This window comes from Globicephala melas, chromosome 4 (genome assembly GCF_963455315.2).
Source record: "Globicephala melas chromosome 4, mGloMel1.2, whole genome shotgun sequence".
NCBI classification, from domain to species: domain Eukaryota; kingdom Metazoa; phylum Chordata; class Mammalia; order Artiodactyla; family Delphinidae; genus Globicephala; species Globicephala melas.
In genome coordinates this window covers 65,653,300-65,676,971 of record NC_083317.1, presented here as the reverse complement: position 1 = coordinate 65,676,971, position 23,672 = coordinate 65,653,300, and the positions used below count along the sequence as shown (strand labels likewise).

Here is a 23,672-nt window from a genome sequence, read left to right as displayed (position 1 = left end):
AAAGCTATTTTGGCTATCTGATGCAAGAAAGGGATATATCTGTTATTTAAAGTACTTAAAAGCAATAGATCACTAAAATGTATATAAACTGAATAAAAACCCAAGCTATGTCTGTTTTTGCTCACCATGTGCTCTCTGCTCATAATACTCTGCTGAGCACATAGGAGATGCTTGTATTTAGTCAATATTTAAATATTTATAAAATGAAAAAGTGAGTATATATGACTAGATCACTTGATAGAAGCAGAATTTTTACTTATAATTTAAGTAAGTTTTTACTTATAAATTTACTTATAATTTTATTTAGTAGGTAGGTCAACACCTTTATTAACAACATCAGATCCAAAGTATTATTATTTTGGAATTCATACTGTCTCTTAAGAACAGCAGCACTGACATTTTAAAGTTTTTAATACTTGAGATTTTAAATAAGTTCTCACCTCCCCCCCCTTTAGTAATATCTAGTGTCTCTGTATTTAGACCACTAGATTGGTTGATTCTAAGGTTATAGTTTGTCCAAAGCAACAACACCTACTGTCTATTAGGCTTTATTCTTGATTTTCCAAATGTTTCACAGAAGTGGAAAATTGAAAATCTCCTTAGAGGTTATGTAGTCCAATTCTCCATCCAATGAAAGAACCTTCTTAGTTACATTCCTGACAGATGATTTTTCAGTGTTTTCTTGAATACTTCCAGCATCGGGTTGCTACTTTGGAATGCAGCCTGTTTTGTATCTGGACAGCTTGAATTTAGTTTTTATTGTGCTGAACCTCAGCAGCTTATTTATTTATTTATTTATTTATTTTAAAAAATTTTGTATTTTATATTGGAGTATAGTTGATTAACAATGTTGTGTTAGTTTCAAGTGTACAGCAACGTGATTCAGTTATACATATACATTATCTATTTTTCTAAATCTTTTCCCATTTAGGTTATTACAGAGTATTGAGCAGGGTTCCCTATGCTATTCAGTACGTCCTTATTGGTTCTCAGTAGCTTTTTGTAGTTATACACAGGATGGTGATTAAGTTATTTTAAAATCCTTGTACTTAATTTATAAGAATATGTTACTTTTTTTTTTGCGGTATGCGGGCCTCTCACTGTTGTGGCCTCTCCCGTTGTGGAGCACAGGCTCCAGACGCGCAGGCTCAGTGGCCATGGCTCATGGGTCCAGCCGCTCCGCGGCATGTGGGATCTTCCCGGACCAGGGCACGAACCCGTGTCCCCTGCATCGGCAGGCGGACTTTCAACTACTGCGCCACCAGGGAGGCCCAGAATATATTACTTTTGATAAAATGATTTTGCTAGGTATCAGTGTATACAAGTGTGGTTGAAAACACCCATGTGTAATCAAGAATCTTCCTTACTATCTATATAATTTCTTATGATTTGCACTTGAGATCACTGGTATTTTGCTGTCTTTTTGTAGTAACCATCTTTTAGTTTCAAATTGAAGCTTTAAACTTAGTTCAACAGATCTCCTTCCTTCCTGATTCCCATACTACACTCAGATCTAAGTTCAGATAGTTTGATTTCCTTGTTTCCTAAACGCCTATGTATTCTTCATTATTATTCAAATTAGTATTCTAATACAGGAGTTGGCAAACTTTCTATAAAGGGCTAGATAAAATATTTTAGGCTTCGTGGGCTAAAATGAAAGTTAGGGATGTCTGAGATATATTGGATTGGGCAAAAAGTTTGTTCAGTTACTGAACACATTGTTCAGTAAAGTTCTTCATGAAAATGAAAAATGTGTCTTTTATTAGTACTTAAAACCGAACGAACTTTTTGGCCAACTCAATATAACAAAATTTCCACATATTTTTCATTGATGAAATTCAAGTCTACTAATTAGAGGAATGGATTTCTTTTGAGGGGGCTATAACATTTCTCTTAATTGGGGTTCAAAGTCAGTGTTTCGTATCATCAAATTGATTGCAAATGTTTATCTGTAAAATCAATTCTTAGTTCCTGGGCCCTTCCTACATAAACAGAGATTGGGCCATAGTTTGCTGACCCTTAGTCAGTACAACCATTCAGCATTTCTTCTATCCCCAGGCTTTCAGTTGTACTTGAGTTTACCATACTACAATTCTCCTGGCGTATTGATATCCTATTTGTCATATATGTTTAGCTTATTAGAACTGCATCATTTCTCTACTGATTATAGTTTAGAACTGTGTGATGGTTTATTCTTTGTCATTAATTTTAATGAATTCATACAGGACACAAACGAAATTGCTTAGGAAGCTAAACTGAATATCTGTGATAAATCCTATATCTCATATCTTATACACCTTTAAGTCCAGAACTTATTTCACCACTTCTTGTCAGTCCTTGTAATTCAGTTTTCTACTAATATTGGTCTGTGCTTATTTAATTTTAGTAGAAACTGTCAATTTGTTATTGATGGTTTAAGACTTCATTTTTATATAGGGCTTATTTGTTGCAAGTTTGTCCATGATTAATTTGTTGTAGTAGGCCATCTCTAAAACAAAACACTCTTTTCATTTTTATGTTATCTTGTCATCTTGCATTTATACGTAGTCATCACCTACTGAAGTTCCAAGATCACTTTCTATAGATGTTTTGAAGATGATATAATGGAGTTAACATCCCAGGACAGTTTGAGATATCAAGCTTCTCAGTCCCTTTTACAGTTTTAAGCAATACTACCCAGGATAAATGATACATCAGTATTAGTTTACCACCCATTTGGTGACCTAAAGTTATACATTATACTAAGGTTAATTAATAGACATTGTGTTGGAGTGTGTGTGTATGTGTGTATAGTATAGCTCTAAATCTTATTGCATGGAGGTTAATAAACTTTGTAGAGATTTTGTGTGTTTAAGTTAGCTCTAAGTCTTGTTGATCCTGTCTGTGTACTTTACATGTTGAATATCTGTGATGTTTCATTGAAATAAGAACTCTTAACTAATTCTGATATAACTGTTCCAGTTTTCCTGATCTAAGTTGTATGTCAGAAAAGAGTTATATAGGTTAGCTTTCAAAGTTAAATGTATTAAGACATTTTATATTTTAAGCAAATATTGTCATTTCTGCTAATCAGGACTTCAAGAATAGATTTGAGTTTTCCGTGAAAAGTGGTCTCACAGTTGCCCAACTCAAGTCTCAGTTTTTTTGAGATGTTAGGCATGCACCCTTAGTCCTTTTGGTAACTAGGGAATCTGTTACTGTTCCTTTCTGCTCTTTCCATTTTCTCTCTTGAAAGCCTCATGGGTATTCCTCTGGAGTAACTGGAGGTAGCTGACGCAGCCCCCCCACACCCCTGCCCCCGGTACGATAGGTACTCTTCTCTCTGATTTTGAGTTTATGCAAAAAGTGAACAATCGTACAGCAAACTTCATAAATTATAAATGGTAGAATTACCTAATTATTTTATAAACTTTCTGAGCAGGGACTTTCTTTTATTGTTGTGTTTTAATATCCAAGGACACCAAAATAGTTTTCAGTAAGTGTTTAAATTGAATTAATCTACTAGATCATTGTTCATTCATGAATTTGGAATTACCTGGGAATTAATAAGAAAAGTTAGTGTGATTGTTGTTGTATATGTTGTTTACTAAATTTTATTGGCTTGGACGTCCATGCCAATAATTTACAGAATGAGTAACACAGAGTATTATTTAAGCTGAGCTAACTTAGCTTAACCTTAACCTCCCTACTTACCCTCAAATAAGGCTTTTGAAAAATATTTAGAATAAAATTAAAATACATCTTCAGAGTAAGTTAAAAGTGTAAGGCAGAATGGAATAGAAAGTCATGAGAAATCATTTTTAAGCATGAAAAACACTTAGCTTTCTGAAGTTGATTTCATACATAGGATTATCAGATCAGAATCTCATTATGCCGGTTAATCTCTGAGTATTAAAAAGTGCTTGGATTTTCAAAGCATTTGTAAACAGAGAGATTCTGTTTGGGGCTTCTCAGATAATAAGATTTTTTTTCTTAAATTCTTCCTTAACAGTACTAGTTAAAATACCCTTAAGGAATATTTGATGTGGTTTCAGATACCTGGATAAAGATAAAACATTTTGGGATAACATCAGTCAGGAATTTCACAAACCATAGGTTCAGTGATATAGCATTGTCCTTTGACACCTCTGCCATAAGTCATAGCAGTGGGGTTAAAGAATCTTTTGAAGACTTGGAAAAGGTAGTAGTTTTTAATATGATTACTTTTTTATAATTATATATGCTATAATTTTATATGCTTAATGCAGAAAATATACCCAGACACAAATGCAAAGAAAAGAACAAAAGTAATCACTTTCTGTTCTGGTACATCATGAAAAATAACTTCTGTGAATATTTTTATACACTTTTCTATGCATATGTATGTTAAAACAAAAGTGCCATCTGTTTTGTAGACTTTTTTTTACTAAATAATTAAACGTATTTCTCATGTGAAGAAGTGTATGTTGACTAAGTGATTTTTTTAATGACTGCATAGATTCTATTGTAGGCTCTATTCTGAATTACATAATTGATTCTGAAAAGAATAATATAAAGTGGTAAACTATTGCTTTTGAAGAGAAATTCCATATTTAGCTTCTCAAAGATTTGATCATTAACTTCCTTATATAAATGACAGATGTCCCCAAAATTCCCCAGATGGATTGAAGTTGAAGCAGTCTAGGAAATTCTGGACCTGGGAATGCTGTAGGTTTTACTAATAGTTTCTTTTCCCCCTCCAAATTTTAAAATGTAAATTTCAAGTAAGGAAAGAGGAGCTTCAGTCCAGAGTTGAATTTTTGGATTAAAATATCACAAAACTTAATATTTGAAAGAAACCAACCATTTTGTAGGATTTCAAGTTTTAAATGTAATAATGTTCCTAGAGATATACTTTGATTTATTCCGTAAACATTTACTTGTGCTTTGTAATAATATGACCCTTTCTTTCTAATGGAAGAGTTTTAAAGGCAGAAGTAGAGTCCACCTCTAGATGATAGAATTTCTCTATAGCTTTCATAACTGTAGTAACTAGCCTTTTAAATTTGGATATATCTCTTTTAGAAAAACATGACATTAAACATGTAGATCGTTTTTTCTTTAATTTTTTATTTTTATAGTTGATTTACAACATTGTGTTAGTTTCTGGTGTACGGCAGAGTGATTCAGGTATACATATATATGCATATCCTTTCATGTTCTTTTCCATTATAGTTTATTACAGGATATTGAATATAGTTCCCTGTGCTATACAGTAGGACCTTATTTATCTATTTTATATATAGTAGTTCGTATCTGCTAATCCCAGACTCCTCATTTCTCTCTCCCCCATTGGTAACCTTACCTCTTTGGTAACCATAAGTTTGTTTTCTGTGTCTGTGAGTCTGTTTCTGTTCGTAAATAAGTTCATTTCTGTCATATTTTAGATTTCACATATAAGTGATATCATATGATATTTGTCTTTCTCTTTTTGACTTACTTCACTTAGTATGATGATCTCTAGGTCCATCCATGTTGCTGCAAATGGCACTACTTCATTCCTTTTATGGCTGAGTAGTATTGTTTTTTGCGTGTGTATATACGTACACCATATCTTCCACATCTTTTTTATCAATTTATCTGTTGATTCCATGTCTTGGCTGTTGTAAATAGCCAAGGTTGCTTCCATGTCTTGGCTGTTGTAAATAGTCCTGATATGAACATTGGGGTGCAAAACATACTTAAATAATTTGTTATAAGGCAATTAAAATTACATAATTTCCCTTTTAAAACAACTTTACTAAGCTATTGTTTAATTTTCTCTTAGCAATAATTCAATTTAGATATTTGTGTAGATGGCTCTTACACAGGTAAGAGCTAGTAAAATCTTTAGCAGAAACTTCAGAAATTTGAAAGTAAAAAACAGATCCAAATAATCTTTTGATTATGTTATTATAGCTAAGTTAAGTGGACTTCATTTCTTGTGACGCCTATCAGTAGAAAAAGATTTAGCAGTGGAGAGTGGGATTAAGGAGAGAGAGGGGAAAAGGAGGATTTTCACTTTTTACTGTCTGTGATGTTGATTTTTTTTTTAAACAATCAGCTTTTTGAAATCCCAGAAACTATGAAAAAAATAGATGTTTTCAGTTGTTTTGTGCCAGAATCTTTTGTTAGGAAACAAATAAAAATAGTTACATAGAGTTAAGAGAGCTGCATTTTATTACAAATGTCTGTCTAAATCATTGTTTTCCTGGTCTTCCAGTTTGACTGATGGCTCTTTGCAGTATAATTTATAGACAAATAGATCAGTGATTATCTGGCCCCTCAGAAGTCTACATTTTCGAATATTGGTAAAATACTGCTAATTATAAAAGCTACCACTCAGTGAGAACTTCCTCTGAACCAGGCACTGGGCTAAGCACTTTACATATATTACCACATTTAATCCTTACCTTAATCCTAGAAGGATGATAATGACAAAGATGAGTACCACTACTGTTATCTGGGAGGGGTTGGGTGGTAGGAAAATCCTGTCTGATTCATCTTTAGCTAAATTGGTGTCCTCTATTCATGGTATTTTGTAGCTCTGGGGAAAACAATATGATACTTAATGTCAACTTGTTGTCTAGAACCCATTAATTTAGTATATTTTTAAATATATTTATTTATTTTTGGCTGCACTGAGTCTTCGTTGCTGCACACGGGCTTTCTCTAGTTGCGGCGAGCGGGGGCTACTCTTCGTTGAGGTGTGCAGGCTTCTTATTGAGGTCGCTTCTCTTGCTGCGGAGCATGGGCTCTAGGCGTGCGGGCTTCAGTAGTTGTGGTACGCGGGCTCAGTAGTTGTGGCTCACGGGCTCTAGAGCGCAGGCTCAGTAGTTGTGGCACACGGGTTTAGTTGCCCCGCGGCATGTGGGGTCTTCCAGGACCAGGGCTCGAACCTGTGTCCCTTGCATTGGCAGGCGGATTCTTAACCACTGCGCCACCAGGGAAGTCCCTGAATTTAGTGTTTTTAAAGTATGACCACAAAATAAAGGAAACAGCCCCTAAATCTTATTGTAATGAATATACGAAATCAATTTGTGATGTCTTTGGACTAGATTTAGTTGTGCTTCATCTAAAGCAATCAAGGTTGTAATAGTGGATTCCTTGCTTTCAAGTACAGCTCAGTGTCATTTTCATCATCTTTGTTTAGCAAATAGTTTAGCTTTCAGTTATCTCCGTGTTATGAGTTGTTTAGCACCTGTGTGTGCACTCTCTCCTGGCTTAAAATTTTCACCATTAAACAGTCTTTCAGACAGAGGTCTCAGATATTAACTAAATCAGAATTTAATAAGTATAAAATACTTTTTTTCCTAAGTTTTTTGACGGATCCCTGACGTATCTTTGCTAACATGCATTTGGAGCTTAATCATATGTTACCTGGTGATATTTCTTGTGCTGTCATATCATAGAGCTCTTGCGTTGTTAACAGACTGCAGGGACAGCATATTAAACTTAGTTCTCTCTCCTTTTTCCACTCTCCGTAACAAGTAAGCACACCCCATTACACATTGTGGTACACATTTTTACTTGTAATGTATCATTATAATATGCAATATATTAAAAAAATTTTATTGCTTTTTTCATTCTTGTATTATTTGTTTAAATGTTTCTATGTTTATTACTGACTAGAGCAGCAACTTTTAGTAGCTTTTGGATCATGGACCTCTTTGAAAATCTGTTCATAGCAATGGACTCTCCCCCAGAAAAATGCAGTCATGCCAGAGTTTTGCATATGATATCAGGTGAACTTTGGACTTTCTGAAGCTCATCCAGAATCCCTAGCTTAAATATGCCTATACTAGTACAAGGAACTATGGTTACAATTTATAGTAACCACCTGCAGTATAAATATTATGTACATAATGTCAACGTTTTAAAAATAAGTGAATGAGGGCTTCCCTGGTGGCACAGTGGTTGAGAGTCCACCTGCCGATGCAGGGGACACGGGTTCGTGCCCCGATCCAGGAAGATCCCACATGCCGCGGAGCGGCTGGGCCTGTGAGCCATGGCCGCTGAGCCTGCGTGTCCGGAGCCTGTGCTCTGCAACGGGAGAGGCCACAACAGTGAGGGGCCCATGTACCGCAAAAAAAATAAATAAATAAAAAATAAAATAAAATAAAAGTAAAAATAAGTGAATGAGTAAATGAGTATTAGAACAATCATTTTAATGTAAAACTCTTCAGCTACATCTTTACATTAATATGTTGTACATAGACCAGAAGAAACATCAAGTTGTAAGTAACTACTATGAAATTTTACTGACTCTACAGTAATACTAATACTTGGTTAAATCTCTGTGCGCTTATATGTAAGTGTGCCCAGGCACAGAGAAGTCGTTTTCTGGCAATGTGGTATAGTTTAGCTTTTGACTTGAGAATAATGACATCCATTTGAAATCTTTAATTTCCCCAAAACAAGCAGTATAAAATGATTTACTAAGTTGCCAGGATATGTTTTATTTATGCAAAGAAACTTTTTTCACACAGACCTAAGTTTCATGACATTGTGACCTCAAAACTGTTGTACTGATAATTACATTTTACAACCCGAATTACTCTTTGTGGGATATAATACACTTCATGTGTCAACTGCAGATTCTTCCGCATGGTTGCATTTTGAGTTCTTTGGTGTGTTTGCTTAATTTCAGGGTCCAATATAAAGAAACAATGGAATCTTGTAGAGGGGCATTTATTTTGTTAAAAGCATACTGATTGATATTTCATATTTATAAAACATAATTTTTATATTATTGATACATATATAATAGAAGGAAAACATGAAGAAAATCTTGGCATGTGGTGCTATGAAGAGCTATAGTGTTAATGATTCTCAAAAGAAGCAAGAGCTGGGTGATGTGTGTATAAAATGTTTACGTGTCTCAAAGCGGAGTGTGATTTTTAAAAGTTTGGGAAATACAGTGAGGTTTTTTTGGTTTTTTTTTAACCAAAGAGATTCTAATCCCACCCCTAGCCCCTTTTCTCTTTTGTACTCCTACCTTGAGCATACCACTATGGCTGAGATTCACCTAGGAAAAAAAAGGCCTTTGACTCCTGTGAATATGTATTAACCAAGAATGACTTTTTTACTTTATGTTGAATAATTTCAATAATCAAAACAGTAATCACCTTTTTCGGGGGGAATGAGGGTACTTGTTGCCAAATATAAAATTTTATTCAGGAAGAAAAAATGAGAGTCAAAACAATCTTTAAAAAAAAGAGTAAAGTCATACTTCCCATTTTTGAAACTTACTATACAGCTGCAGCAATCAAGACAGTGCATATACAATGGAATATTATTCAGCCAGAAGAAAGAAGGAAATTCTGCCATATGTGACAACATGGATGGACCTTAGGGCATTGTGCTAAATGAAATAAGCCAGAGAGAGAAAGACAGCTACTGCATGGTATTCCATGTATGTAGAATCTAAAAAGAAAAGAAAAGAGTCAAGTCATAGAAACAGAGTAGAAAAGTGGTCACCAGGGACTTAGGGAGGTGGAGGAAATGAGGAGAGGTTGGTAAAAGAGGACAGACTTTATAAGATGAATAAGGTCTGAGGATCTGATGTAAAACATGGTGGCTATAGTTGATAACACTATTAAATGTTCTCACCAAAAGAAGGAAGGAGGGAAGGAAGGGAAGAAAGTGTGAGGTGATGAATATGTTAATGAACTAGATGGTGGAAATCCTTTATATGTATATAAAATCACAACTGTGTACATTTTGTATGTCTTACAATTTTGTCAGTTAAACCTCAAGAAAGGGTTGGGGGAAGTATAGTACTGACATGAGTGTAGGCATGTAGATCAATGGAGTAGAATTGAGAGTCTAGAAATAAACCTTTACATTTATGGTCTGTTGACCTTTGACAAGGGCAGTTCAACAGGGAAACAATAGTCTTTTTAACAAATGATATTTGGGCAACTGGCTATCCATATGCAAAAGAATGAAGTTGGACACCTACCTCTTACACCGTATACAAAAATTAACTCAAAATGGATAGACCTAAACATAAGAGCCAAGACTATAAAACTCTTAGAAAGAAACATGGGTGTAAATCTTTGTGACTTTCAATTAGGCAGTGACTTTTTAGATATGGCACAAAAAGCACAAGTGACAGTAGAAAAAACAGATACATTGAACTTCATCAAAATTTTAAAAATTGTGTTTCAAAGGACACCATCCAGAAAATTAAAAGACAGCACACAGAATGGGAGAAAATTTTTGCAAATCATATATATGATAAAGGACTTGTATCCAGAATAAGGAACTCTTACAGCTCAATGATAAAAAGACAGCCCAATAGAAAAATGGGCAAAGGATCCAAATAACATTTCTCGAAAGAAGACGTACAAATGAGTAGTAGGCACACATACACAAAAAAGATGCTCAACATTGTTAGTCATTAGAGAAATGCAAATCAATACCATAATGAATACTACATCACATTCATCAGGATGGCTAAAATAAAGACAGACAATAACTAGTATTGGTAAGGATGTGGAGAAATTGAAATCTTCATACATTGCTGGAGGGATTGTAAAATGGTGTGAACAAAAAATGGTTTGGCACTTCCTCAAAATACTAAACATAGAGTTACCATATGACCCGGCAATTCCATTCATAGGAATGAATTGAAAATATTTATCCACATAAAAACTTGCACATAAATGTTCATAGCAACATTATTTATAGCCAAAAAGTAGAAATGTTTCAAACATCCATCAGTTGATGAATGGATAAAGAAAATGTCAGACACAAAAGACCACATGTTAATGTGATTCCATTTATGTGAAATGTCCAGAATAAGCAGATCTGTAGAGACAGAAAGTAGATTAGTGGTTGCCAGGAATTGGGGAGAGTGGAAATGGGAGTGACTGCTCATGGGTGCAGGGTTTCATTTTGGGGTGATGAACATGTTCTAAAATTAGATAGCAGTTGTTAAAGGGGTGAATTTCATAATATATGGTATATCTGAAAGATTTTTGTTCTGAAGACAAGAGTGATGGCATCTGCCTACAGAACTTTTGATCAGGTCGTGTTGCTGTTTCCACCATATTTTAAGAAAGGCAATAAACTCTGACCATAGTTTTGCAAAGGACTCAGATCAAGTTAAGTGACAGATGGCACAGGATTAAATGGAGTACAGCATGGACACATAAAGGGACCCTCCTGTACTAGTTTATCCCCTCTAGGCTGAGAAAATACTTCAGCCAAATTGTTTAGTTGTGTTCAAATAACATGACAACTTGATGCTCTTTTCTTCACAGATGTTCCTAATGGGATTTTAAGATTTGTATTGCTGCACTTTTTTGCCGGGGAAGGGGTGGGTGGTGGTTCCTTGCCTTTTGGAAATCAGTGGAGAACCCTGAGAAGGAAACATTGCATACACCACCCAAAAAAAAAATTCTTATACCAAAATTTCACTCATATATTGTAAGAAAGAGGTAGATAGAAACTGGATAAAAATCTGTGTGTGTTGAGAGTTAAGTATTTTGGCTACCTACAGAGGACATAGCATTTTATATCAATCCTGTGGAAGTGAAAATGTGTAGAAATGATTCCAGTGTCAATAGAGTACTAATATTTTGAAATAGAATAGCTCAGTGACATCTTTTCTAGTTTTCTAATTAGAGAAATTTGTTACATTTATGATATAGGCAGCCAACTTGACAGTTATGCAATTTGAATAAACATTTCTTTTATGCAGAAAGGAAATAAAGATGTTTAATTATTCAGCCATGTCACACATAATCTCTTTTCCTTCTGTGTTACACAGTTTTTATCTGCTTATTTAAAAAGCTTTGATTGAATTCATTATGTATAGCCTGGGTCATGTATCCTTTTAGTCTTTCAGGGTACATACCACTAAATCAACAACATGTTGATTTAGTGAACTATCTGGGCTAGAACATCGAGGGTCTTTGCCCTCAAGGAGTTCAGAGACTCATTGAGGGGAGGAAGGGAACAAATGAGGGCAATAAAGTAAGGCAGGTATGATCCCAGAAGTCTGAGCAGAGTACAAAGGCAGGAGCATTCTATTTGGAGGTAAATCCTATCTGGAAAGACTTCATATAAGAGGTAACTCTTGAGCTGACTCTTGAAACGTGGAAAGATATTCACCATTTAGTGAAAGGACGAGAATGGAGGACATACGTGCCAATTTGGACAAGGATGCTTAGTGAAGTCAGGTCTATTGTGTGTTGCTTTATGGTTTGAGCTTAAGGTTCTGAATGGTGGGGATAGAATATGAGTTTACCAGGAGAGAGAAGGCTGGAGCTGTGGGCAGTGGCCAGAACACATTAGTATGTAAGCAGCTGGAAGCCACTGTAGGATTTTAAGCAGAGGAGTAACAGATTTCTAATAGAATTTCTTTTATTTCACGTTTGCTTTAAAGGCTGCACATACAGCTCTATTGCTAAAGTTTGGCGACCTCTGGTGTTGAGCCATTAAAACGCAAAGCTGTGAAAGAAATGTATTTCAGAGCTCTTGTCAGATGATTCTTGGCTGTGTTTTATTTCTTTGAAGACATAAATCGTAATTCCTGACTTGATATTTATTGGTGTTAGCTAAATTTGCAACTAAATATATGAAAAAAATGTTAAAACAAGCATGATGGGACTGGGTACAAATGAAATGATTGATTTAATCATAAGGGATGAACAGCATCCCCAAAGGGTTGTGACAGGCTAATCTCTGGTACTTTGAGTCTTTCCACCACCTACTCCACATGATGTTCTAGGACAATGGACTTAAAAAATGCTCTTTTGCAATAAATGGAAAGATCTTATTCTAATAACAGATAACTCAGAGTACACACTTTCCAATGGTGTGATAATTTTGAACGTCCGCCCCTTATATTGTGTGAGGGAGATACTTACAGAAAAGTGCATAAAACATTACATGTAGTTTCGTTTCCTTTAAGTTGTGGGGGACTCAGTTTTTAGGAAATCCAGGAATAATAATTATTTTTTAAGTGTACCCTTAGTCTAAAAGTTTTGGAAAAAAATTACTTTTCCACCTCTTAATATTTGGTGGAATCCTAAGACTTGTTTTGTGTCTGAAGTGATGAAGTCCACATCAAACATGCTTTTTCTTAATCTATAAAATGAAAAAGTTTAAGTATATGATTTCAGAGTTTCCAAATATAAATCAGCTGAAATAAATCAGGCGGAAATACACTCTGAACCTAATAGAAACAACATAAAACTTAAAGATATACTCAGAAGTAGAAATGGGATAGTTGATGTATTTAAATGTTTTATATTTGTGGTATTGATTACAGATGGTGATGCATTCAGAATCTTGCTCTTCATAATCTGTCACTTGTTTACCTTTTAGCCTTTAATGTTGCCATCCATCCATTTTCTAATCCTTATTTTCTGTTAGCACTCAACTGTTAACAGTTATCCAGATCATGCTGTTCTCCACTTGGTACCTAGAGCGCATAGAGTGTGCATCTGACTCGCTTGCTTCCTAGATTCCTTAAGTAAAATTAGCTCTTGCCTCTCCTTTCAAGATCCTTTCCTGAATCTTTTCCTTACTTCAGTGCATTGTTAACACTTTCACCTTACACATTATCTATGCTTATTTTGTTGTACTGATCTTGGCTATTTGAACTTGATTTATAATGTACAAGTCTCTCTGCCCTCGAGCTCCTTGAGCATAGGAACTTTGTTGAGTGAGTGACTTAAGGAGGCTGAAAAAATTTTTTAAATGCCTCTCAATTATGTCTAACCTTTGCATTCTTACATTCCTTTGCATCTTAACTCATACCTTTGCTTTCTTAAAGACTAAACATACTGTATATAAAATAATTCTGATTTTAGGGTTTGACAGACTCTGATAACTTTTAATGCTAGCCTTAAGATAGCAACAGAAGAAGGATAAACATGGTTGTATTTAGGGTAGTAACATCATCACAAATTACATAATGGTCTGTTTTTTACTTTTTAAATTAATTTCATAGAGATGTTAATTTACATACAATAAAACGTAGCAACTTTAAGTGTACAGTTTAACGAGTTTTGACAAACATATAACCACTATCCTGGTCAAGGTTTAGAACATTTACATCACCCCAAAAAATGGGGTGACCAAATGTCCCAATTTGCCCAGGACTGAGGGATTTGTCAAGATAGTAGTCCCAGGTAAACTGGGACAGTTGATCACCCTGTTTGTATACCTTTGCAGTCTCCCATCTTCTATTTCAGGTTACCATAGGTCTGCTTTCTGTCACTGATGATTAGTTTTTCCTATTCCAGAATTTCATATGAATGGAATCATATAGTATATGTATATTTTTATATCTGGCTTCTTTAGCTCAACATCATGTTTTTGAGACTCATCCATCTTTTTATTTGTATTACCTGTTTATTCTGTTTTATGCTTAGTTGTATTCTATGCATATACCACAATTTGTTTATCCATTCACTTGTGGATGGGCATTTGACTTGTTTCTTTGTTTTGGCTATTATGAATAAAGTTTCTGTGTTTGTTTATAAATATTTCTGCAGACATGTGTTTACATTTCTCTTCAATAAAGAGCTAGGACTGAAATTGCTGGTCATATGATAAGTGTATGTAAACTTTGTAAGAAATCATCAAACTGTTTTCCAAAGCAGTTTCACTATTTTTCACTCCCACCAGCAGTGTATGAGAGTTCCAGCGGTTTACATTCTTACCAACATATGGTATTCATAATAATTTTAAGTTTAGTCTTAAAATTGCTTTTATCATTAGGAAATGTCCCTCTTTGTTTTTGTTTCATTTCCTTGTCCTGAAGTCTACAATTTTCTGATATTAATGTAATAAGCACTCCATCCTTCTTATGATTAGTGTTTGCATGGTATATCTTTTTGCATCCTTTTACTTTTAATATATGTGTCTTTATATTTAAAGTTCATTTCTTACAGACAGTATATACTTAGGTCTTCTTTTTTAAATTGGTAATTTCTGCCTTTAATTGGAGTGTTTAGACCATTTACATTCAATGCAATTATTAATATGCTTGGGTTTAAGTATTCCACCTTGATATTTGTTTTCTTTTTATTGTTCCTTCTCTCTCTCCTTCTCTTTTACTGCTACCTTGTGGCTTATAATGAGTGTTTTTTATTTTCCCTATTGACTTTTTAAGCTATATCACCATGTTGCATTTTTTTAGAGTTTGTTCTAAGATTGAAAATAGGCATCCTACTCTGTCACAGACTACAAATAATAATTTACCACTTTGCATATAAAGTAAGAACCTTACAACAAAGTATTTCCATTTTCCCTTCCTGTCCTTCATGCTCTTGTTGTCAGACATTTTTTACTCCTACAATACTTTATTATTTTGCTTTAAACAGTTTTCTTCTAAAGCAATTTAAAAGCAAAGGGGAAATGTCATACATATAGCCCATATTTACCAGTTTTGGTGGTCTTTATTCCTTTGTATAGAGAGGAATGTCCATTTGGAATCCTTTTCTGTCATCCTGAAGTATTTTCTTTTAGTGAAAATCTCCTGGTGACAAACTCTCTTAGCTTTTGTTTGCCTAATAATGTCTTTTGAAGGATATTTTCACTGGATATAAAATTTCTTGGTTTCCAGTTTCTTTTTTCTTTTTTTAGAAAGATCTCTATTTTCTTCTGGCTTGCATTGTTTCTGCTAAGTCAGCTGTCATTCTTATTGTTGGCTGTATAAAATGTGTCCCTTTGTTTCGGGAAAGATTTTCCCTTTATCAGTGGCTTTTATTAGTTGATTGTGACTTGTTATGTTATTTTCTTTATTTAAACTGCCTAGGTTTCACTGAGATTTTCATCAAATTTGGAAAAATGTTGGCCACTATTTCTTCAAATAGTTTTTCTACATCTTTCCCCCCATTACCCTACTCAGACTCCAAACACATGTACATATGTTTTTCTAGCCATTTTACCTCCATGCTTCAGCTTTGGTAGTTTCTATTTTTTGTTTTTCTTTTGTTTTTTAAAGTTCACTGATTGTCTTCTGTGGTGTTAGACCTCCAGGGAGGTTTTCATTTCACGTGTCATACTTTTCAACTGTACAATTACTGTGTGTTTGTTTTTTTTTTTTAATCCTCCATGTGTCTCCTCATTATAATAGCTGTCTTATAGTCCTTATTTGTCAATTGTGTCATCTCTGTCATTTTTGGATCTGTACCTGTTGACCAGTTTTTTCCCCCCTCTTCTTTTTGGATCATATTTACCTTTTTCTTTAAAGAGTATTTTGTCTTTTTAGTTTTTAAAAAAAAAACTTTTTAAAAAAAAAAAAGTTTTTTTTTAGAAAACTAAACTTTTTTAGAGTTAGTTTTCTAGTTATTTACTCTAGAGAGCAATTCTAGTATCAGTTACTTAATAATGACTAGAAGGAGAAGTCCATGATAATTTTTTTTTAAAATAATGCAAGCCTTTGCATGACATTCCAAATTTATTGAACTATACTGATGCCAGGTTATGCAGAATTGTACTATGTTATATAAGGCTTTTAGTTTACATTAGACCACCTTAAAGTAGTTATGGCTCCCTGGTAGGTGTGCACAATATTTATACCCAAAGCAATTCCATAACAATGGTTTCTGTAACTTAGGCCTTGAGATTAAAAATTCTGAGCAATAGAATTACTTATAATGTGCACATCCATGGGACTTGCCCATCATTTAACATTCCAATCTAAATTCTACATGTGTGAAACAATCACTTACATACAAGGTACTAAACTTATATGTTTGGTATTGCAGATATGCTTAAGCATGAGTAAGCATGGGATTTACAGTGAAAATCTACAGCTAATGGAGCCTGAAAGTGATTTATCAAGATTGCTCAATTATTAAAAGAATTTTTACAAAACTTTATAAAATAAGTTTGAGATTTGTTACACTTTTTGATCTTGTTTAGCCAAATAGATGCCTGTATTTATTCATATTATTCTTCTGTTGCCTAAGATCTGTAATCCATAAACAGTTCAAGATATTCCTTTTATTAAATTGATATAGTTAGATTTTACCATGATATAGGTAGATTTTATTTAAATCATGTTTTTTTTAAGTTGTCAAGAAAAGTCCAACTTTTTTGTTTAACTTTTAACTATAGCCTTGTGATCTTATAAAATCTAAATATATTCCACATGACTCCAAAGAATTCAGGTTTTATATTATGGTATAACCAATGGAGTTTAAGAAAGTGATTTTTAAAAATTATTATTACTTTTAAAATAAATTTATTTATTTAATTTTGGCTGTGTTGGGTCTTTGTTGCTGCACGTGGCTTTCTCTAGTTGCGGCGAGCAGGGGCTACTCTTTGTTGCGATGGGAGTGCTTTTCATCGTGGTGGCTTCTCTTGTTGTGGAGCACAGGCTCTAGGCACGCGGACTTCAGTAGTTGTGGCTTGTGGGCTCTAGAGCACAGGCTCAGTAGTTGTGACGCTTGGGCTTAGTTGCTCCACGGCACGTGGGGTCTTCCCGGACCAGGGATCCAACCCATGTCCCCTGCATTGGCAGGCGGATTCTTAACCACTGTGCCACAGGGAAGTCCCTTTAAATTATTTTTTAGAAACCTTTTCTTGTTCCTGCTCTTAATATTAGGTAGACCATTTTAGGGAGTCAACTACACGTGCATTGAATCCCATATTTACTATTGGCAGACTGTAACTCTGAGAAGTCTGTTTACCTCAGTGAACCTTAGGTTTCTCTTAAGTGTGAAATGGGGTAATAGAGTATCTGTAAAGTTTAAACGAGAAAAGAAAATTAATATACCTAGCACAGAGCTCTTAATACTGGTTACTCGGTAAACATTTCTTCTTTTTGTTCTCCCACTTCCCTCACTGATGTACCTTTTAAAAGGAGAACTTATGTATGCTGTCTTTACTTGCTCATTTCAGATTATAGTCTGCTTGCTCTTCTCACGACTAACCTCACCAAGGTCAGAAAGGAAGTCTTCATGGCCAGCATCAGTGAACACCTTTTGGGCTTTGTTTTACCTGGGCTCGTTGTGTCAGATACCCACCTCTCAGTCCTTTAAATAAATGTTCACTTTCCTTGTCCTCCATGGTATCATCATCTGTAGGACCTGTTCCAATCTCTTAGGCTTCTGTCTCAACCTTTTTAAATTTCCCTTTTTCCATATATTTGTGTCTTTTGAGTCCCCATCTTTAGCACTCTTCTTCTTCAACCTGCTTTGCCTCTTACTCTCACAACCACCTAGCGTCTGTGCATCAGGTACTACCAAAGCTGTTTTTCCATCCTCAAGCTCACTTCTAAATGATATACTTATATCCACCACTTGGTGGAGAACTCCTCCAGGTTCTTCTTGAATATCTTAAATACTGTTTTCTCCTCCAGCTCTATTCCTTCATGCTTAATAGCATCAAAATTTTTCACAACTACCAACATTAAAAGCTGAAATTGTTTGTCCTCCAACCAAGTCAATAAACAGATTCTTTCATACCATCTCCTAAAATTGGTTTGCCACTGATGAGATTTAAATATGTTTTTTAAGATTTGTCTTTCTTATGTTTGTTTAATATTTATTTATTTATTTGGCTGCGCCAGGTCTTATTTGCAGCACACAGGATCTTTAGTTGCGGCATGAGGGATCTAGTTCCCTGACCAGGGATTTAACCCTGCATTGGGAATATGGAGTCTTAACCACTGGACCACCAGGGAAGTCCCAAGATTTAAATTATGTTCTAGCTCTGCTTCTGATTAGTTCTGACCTCTGAAAAGTTGTTCTTTCTGGGCTTCAGTTTTTCTCATCTCTAAAAATGTTTAGACTAGATTAGAGGTCAGCAACTAGGGCCCAGGGACCAAATTAAGTCTGCTGCCTATTTATTTATGGCTGCTTTGTGCTACAGTAGTAGAGCTGACTAGTGACAGAGGCTGTATGGCCCACAAAGCCAAGGTATTTACTCTCTGGCCCTTTAAAAAAAGTTTGCTAATCCCTGGACTAGTGGATCTCCCATCTACTTTTCATCTCTGTTAGCCAGCCTGGGGAGAATGTGCTTTCAAGATTTAAAAGTGAGAAGAAAAAGAATAGAAAAATTATTATAGTAGTTGAATATTTGGCAAGAGAAATTAAACATAGAACAGACTGTGACATTGGAATTTCGCTTTCCCCATCTAATGGCCTTAGTGATTCAAGGTCATGTGGCAGTAACAAAGGAGTAAGGAGAGCTCTATTGCCACTTTGTGGTAACATGCTAGTTCATTTGCTTAATTGCTTTTAAATAATTGATAGTGAATATGTCAATGATTGCATTTACTAGTTAGTAATTAAGTTTCTTAAAAGTCACAAATATCCACATTTTGAAGGTAAAGAACACAGTTAAACTGACCACTAATCAGAAGTGTAATTAAGAATCTTTTTTATATCATAACTATTCATCAAAGCAGGTTATTTCCCATTGTGATAAAAGATTTTTTTCCACATCCATGCACCTGGTGTATATCGAAGGAGAATTCTAGGTATGTAAAAAATGCTTAGATGAAAATGCCAGAAATATTGAACCTTAGTTAATTATATGTATGCTGACATGTACTAGTGTCTGCAACTGACTTTCAAATGTATCAAAAAATAAGGTGGATCGATATATGGATTGAGGGGTGGAAATGTGATGAAACAAATATAGTAAAATATTAATCATAGAATCGAGGGCATTTTCACTATTTAAGAAAAGGTGCAACTTTCTCATGTTTGAATTTTTCATGTATAAAATTTTGGATAAATGTTTAGATCTAAGTGGCTGTGAGACACTAATCCCTGGACTAGTGGATTTAGGGAGAATATGAAAGTGACTATACATATGCACACATATAGTATATCTTCTTGCTTTCACATAAAATAAATTACTAAAATTTGTATGTTAAGCAGACCTTTTGTACATGTCATAAGTTTCTCAGCTGTTTCAGTGTATATTTCACAGATTTTCTTCCCTTGGGAATATTCATAGGCTATAATAAAAAACATAAGAATTGAAACTTCAAGGAACATCCTGCCTTTTAATTATACAGTGTGTAAATATGGGACAGTCAGCCAAATGGCTGATAAGTTCATGTGATCTGTGTTCATACAGTAAAAAAATGTATTTACTAGTGGGTAGCATACAACGCTCATTTCTTTTGGCATTCTTACCAGCTTGTAGGGAGTTAGGACCGTGCCTTGTGTTAACAAAGTATTGAATAAATACAGGGAGACTGCGCAAAAAATACTCACTGATTTGAGAGTGGGCATTTCTTAAGTGTCATTTTGTTTATTGTGAAATGTATCATAATGCAAAAATATATTAAGTTTAAAGCATAATAATAAAGTGGATATCCATGTAAGTACCACTCATATTAAGAATTAGAATTAGAAGAACTACTTAATGCCCATCCCACTCACAGTCCCTCCTCCTACATCCTTTCTAGTAAGCTAAATAATCTATACTTGATTTTTCTAATGAATATTCCCATGCTTTTGATTTAGTTTTACTATGTAAACTAAAATATAGTTTAGTGTTACCTGTTTTTAAACTTTATATAAGGCAGTTATACTATATGTATTCATTATTGAGTGAAAACTCACCACTGCATGAGATTCATCCATGAGGTATGTGTAGCTCTAGTTCATTTATTGTCATTGCTAGTTAGTATATCATCGTATGACTATACCACAATTTATTTATTCTACTTTTGGATTTTTGTTTTTGCCTGCAATATTATATTATTACAGATTACATATATATCTTACAGACTACATATACATATATTACAGACTATATATATATGTGTATATATATATATAAAGAGATTCTCTAGGTTAGAGTATATGCCTTAAAGTGGAATTAGTGGGTTGTAAAATCATTAAAGGTATGCATTTCATTTTTTTAAAATTATTTATTTATTTGACTGCATTGGGTCTTAGTTGTGGCACACGGGATCTTCGTTGTGGCATGTGGGATCTTTTGTTGTGGCACGTGGGCTTCTCTCTAGTTGTGGCACTTGGGCTCCGGAGTGCATGAGCTCTGCAGTAGTTTGTGGCACGTGGGCTTAGCTGCCCCGTGGCATGTGGGATCCTAGTTCCCTGACCAGGGATTGAACCTGCATCCCCTCCATTGGGAGGTGGATTCTTTACCACTGGACCACAAGGGGAGTCCCTGAAGGTATGCATTTTAAATACTCATGTTTTTTCAAGTCATTGCTGTTGTTTTTCTTTAGAACTTAAAAAAATCCAGTGGAGTTGCATTTAGGAAGTAGAATTATCGATAAGTTCACTCTCCCTTCTTTTTCACTCTTTTCCCTTTTTCCCAGTACATGTTATACATGTACACCCTTCATCAAGGGTCTAATTTAGAATATAAGTGCTTGCTTTATTATTTAAAAATAAAAACTTTTATTTTTCATATTTTAAGTATGGATAGCTCCTGACTTTTAAATATCTGATAGTTACAACTACAAAGATCAGAGATTTCCCTTCTCAATACACCTTGCTTCTCTCTGTAAAGCTGGAATTCTACTACAAGAAGGAAAGGAAGTTTATAAATATTTATCACCTCTAAAAATGTCCTAGTACCTCTTTGTAATATTTGCCTCCAGCTCCTCATAACCATGGATCTTCTTTCTGTCACTGTAGGCAGAAAATGTTCTAGAATTCCATATGAATTAAATTATACAGTAGGTACTTTTTTCATCTGCTTTTGCTCAGTATAATTATTCATCCATGTTTTTATTCTTATTATTATTACTGAGTAGTATTGCATTGTATTAATATAACACTATTTGTTCATTCACCATGTTGTGGACATTTGAGTTATTTCCACTTTCTGGCAGTGGCAAGAAAGCTGCTATGCACATTAGTGTACAAGTCTTTGTATGGACATATGCTTTTAATTATCTTGGGTAACTACCTAGGAGAGGGAATGATGAGTATAACTTTTTTACAATTCCACCAGCACTGGATGAGAGTTTCACTTGCTCTACATTCTCAACAAGACTTTGTATACGTAGTCCTTTTAATTTTAGCCGCCTTAGTAGGTAGTATCTTGTAGTTTTAATTAGCATTTCCCTAATGATCAGTGATATTGAGCGTCGTTTAATGTGCTTATTTGCCATCTCTGTGTCTTCTGTGAAGTATCTGGTCATATCTTTTGCCCATTTTTATTGTGTTGTCTTTCTGTTTTTGAATTATAAGAGTCCTTGTATATTCGAGATACAAGTCCTTTGAAATATGTTTTGCAAATGTTTTCTCTCAGTCTAGCTTACCTTTTGTTTTCTTAAGAGTGTCTTTTGAAGAATAAAACTTTTAAAATTTTGATTAAGTTCTGCAAGTTTTAATGAAGTCTACAGAAGTAGAAACAACAACAAAAACCTGAAATTCTTACTTTGCCGTGATTATTCGCCACAAATCAAGTACTTATCATTACATTCTACTCCTCCTGCACAACTATCCTTGAATTGTAAATGGCTTAACATTTTATTTTAACAAACTTGTTTTATATCAGGCCCTAGAGTTATAAAGATGGGCAATAAATGTCATCTTTCTTCAAAGTACTCATTTTAGTATTTAGTGTTTCTTCCCATCATCTACTTTGTGCACTCAGGTCCATATACTTTCCTTTGTCTGGTGCCTAATACAGCTCTGGAGGCAATGAAGTACTTGATATATTTTCATCTTGTATTATAGTTATACTTTTTTCCACACACAAATAAGTAAGTTTATCATAGCAGGAAATCTCTTGTTCTTTGTATCCTTCATATACCATAGTGTAGTTCCTAGTACACAGAGACACTCACTTAATATTCAGTGATTGAATGGAATTATTGATGACCATGTTTGACTAAGATCCTCCTAAATATCAACAGTTTATTAATAATAAAACCTTTGGCTTACTTTACTAAATGAATAAAAGATACTCTCATTTCAGATGCCATCATTGCAATAGATTGTTTTTCTAGACAGAACAAGGATTTTTACTTGAATATTTTTGAGTGATCTTTCTTTTACAAGCCTGATTTAACATTACTATTATCATAAATGTCCGTATACGGTAGTCTAGCATGGGTTCTGTAGTCAGTTAGAAATTAAAGTCTTTTTATAAAGTCTGCTCTATTTAATGAGCTGTGTATTTTATAACTTTGGGATTCCTTTTTCCAGTAAAACCAGTACATTAAGACATAAAGACTGTATTTGTAAGTACATAGAAAAATACGGCAATAACTTGCTTTCTTTATCTAGGTCCTGGGGACACCAACAAGGGAGCAAATTAGAGAAATGAACCCAAACTACACAGAATTCAAATTCCCTCAAATTAAGGCACATCCTTGGACTAAGGTGAGTCAAAAGAGTTTTTTAAAAAGCACATTAACCAATAGTTAACTAGAAGTTGGATTTCTCTTTGTTCTTAAAGTAAACTATTTCGAGACTAGATGGCTGCCAGAGTACAAAGTACAATAGCACTTCTGCATGTAAAGATAATTAGATAGCTGTACTTCAGTGTTTCATTGACCATATAGTTTCATCCCCACTGACTTCCTATAGAAAGTTTTCAGCCTGGGTTTTTATTTGTAGGATCAGGACAATACATATACATAGCATTCAAATAAAGAATTTCATTAGGAGCAGGATCTTATATATAAATTTTGACTACTTAAAATTCAGAAGTAATTTCTTTACATAGTTAGAAGTGTTTATTATTAGTTCAGTATC

General features: G+C 34.3%; 1 protein-coding gene across 3 annotated transcripts in view; it reads left to right on the top strand.

The window, feature by feature from the left end:
• The window catches only part of GSK3B (glycogen synthase kinase 3 beta), a 200,650-nt gene that overhangs the window by 131,968 nt on the left and 45,010 nt on the right, over nucleotides 1-23,672 (top strand). For all 3 annotated transcript variants that reach the window (XM_030857599.3, XM_030857561.2, XM_030857592.3), the window contains exon 8: nucleotides 23,202-23,297. In XM_030857599.3, the coding sequence (XP_030713459.1) occupies nucleotides 23,202-23,297 (96 nt within the window). The remainder of the gene's footprint in view (nucleotides 1-23,201; nucleotides 23,298-23,672) is intronic.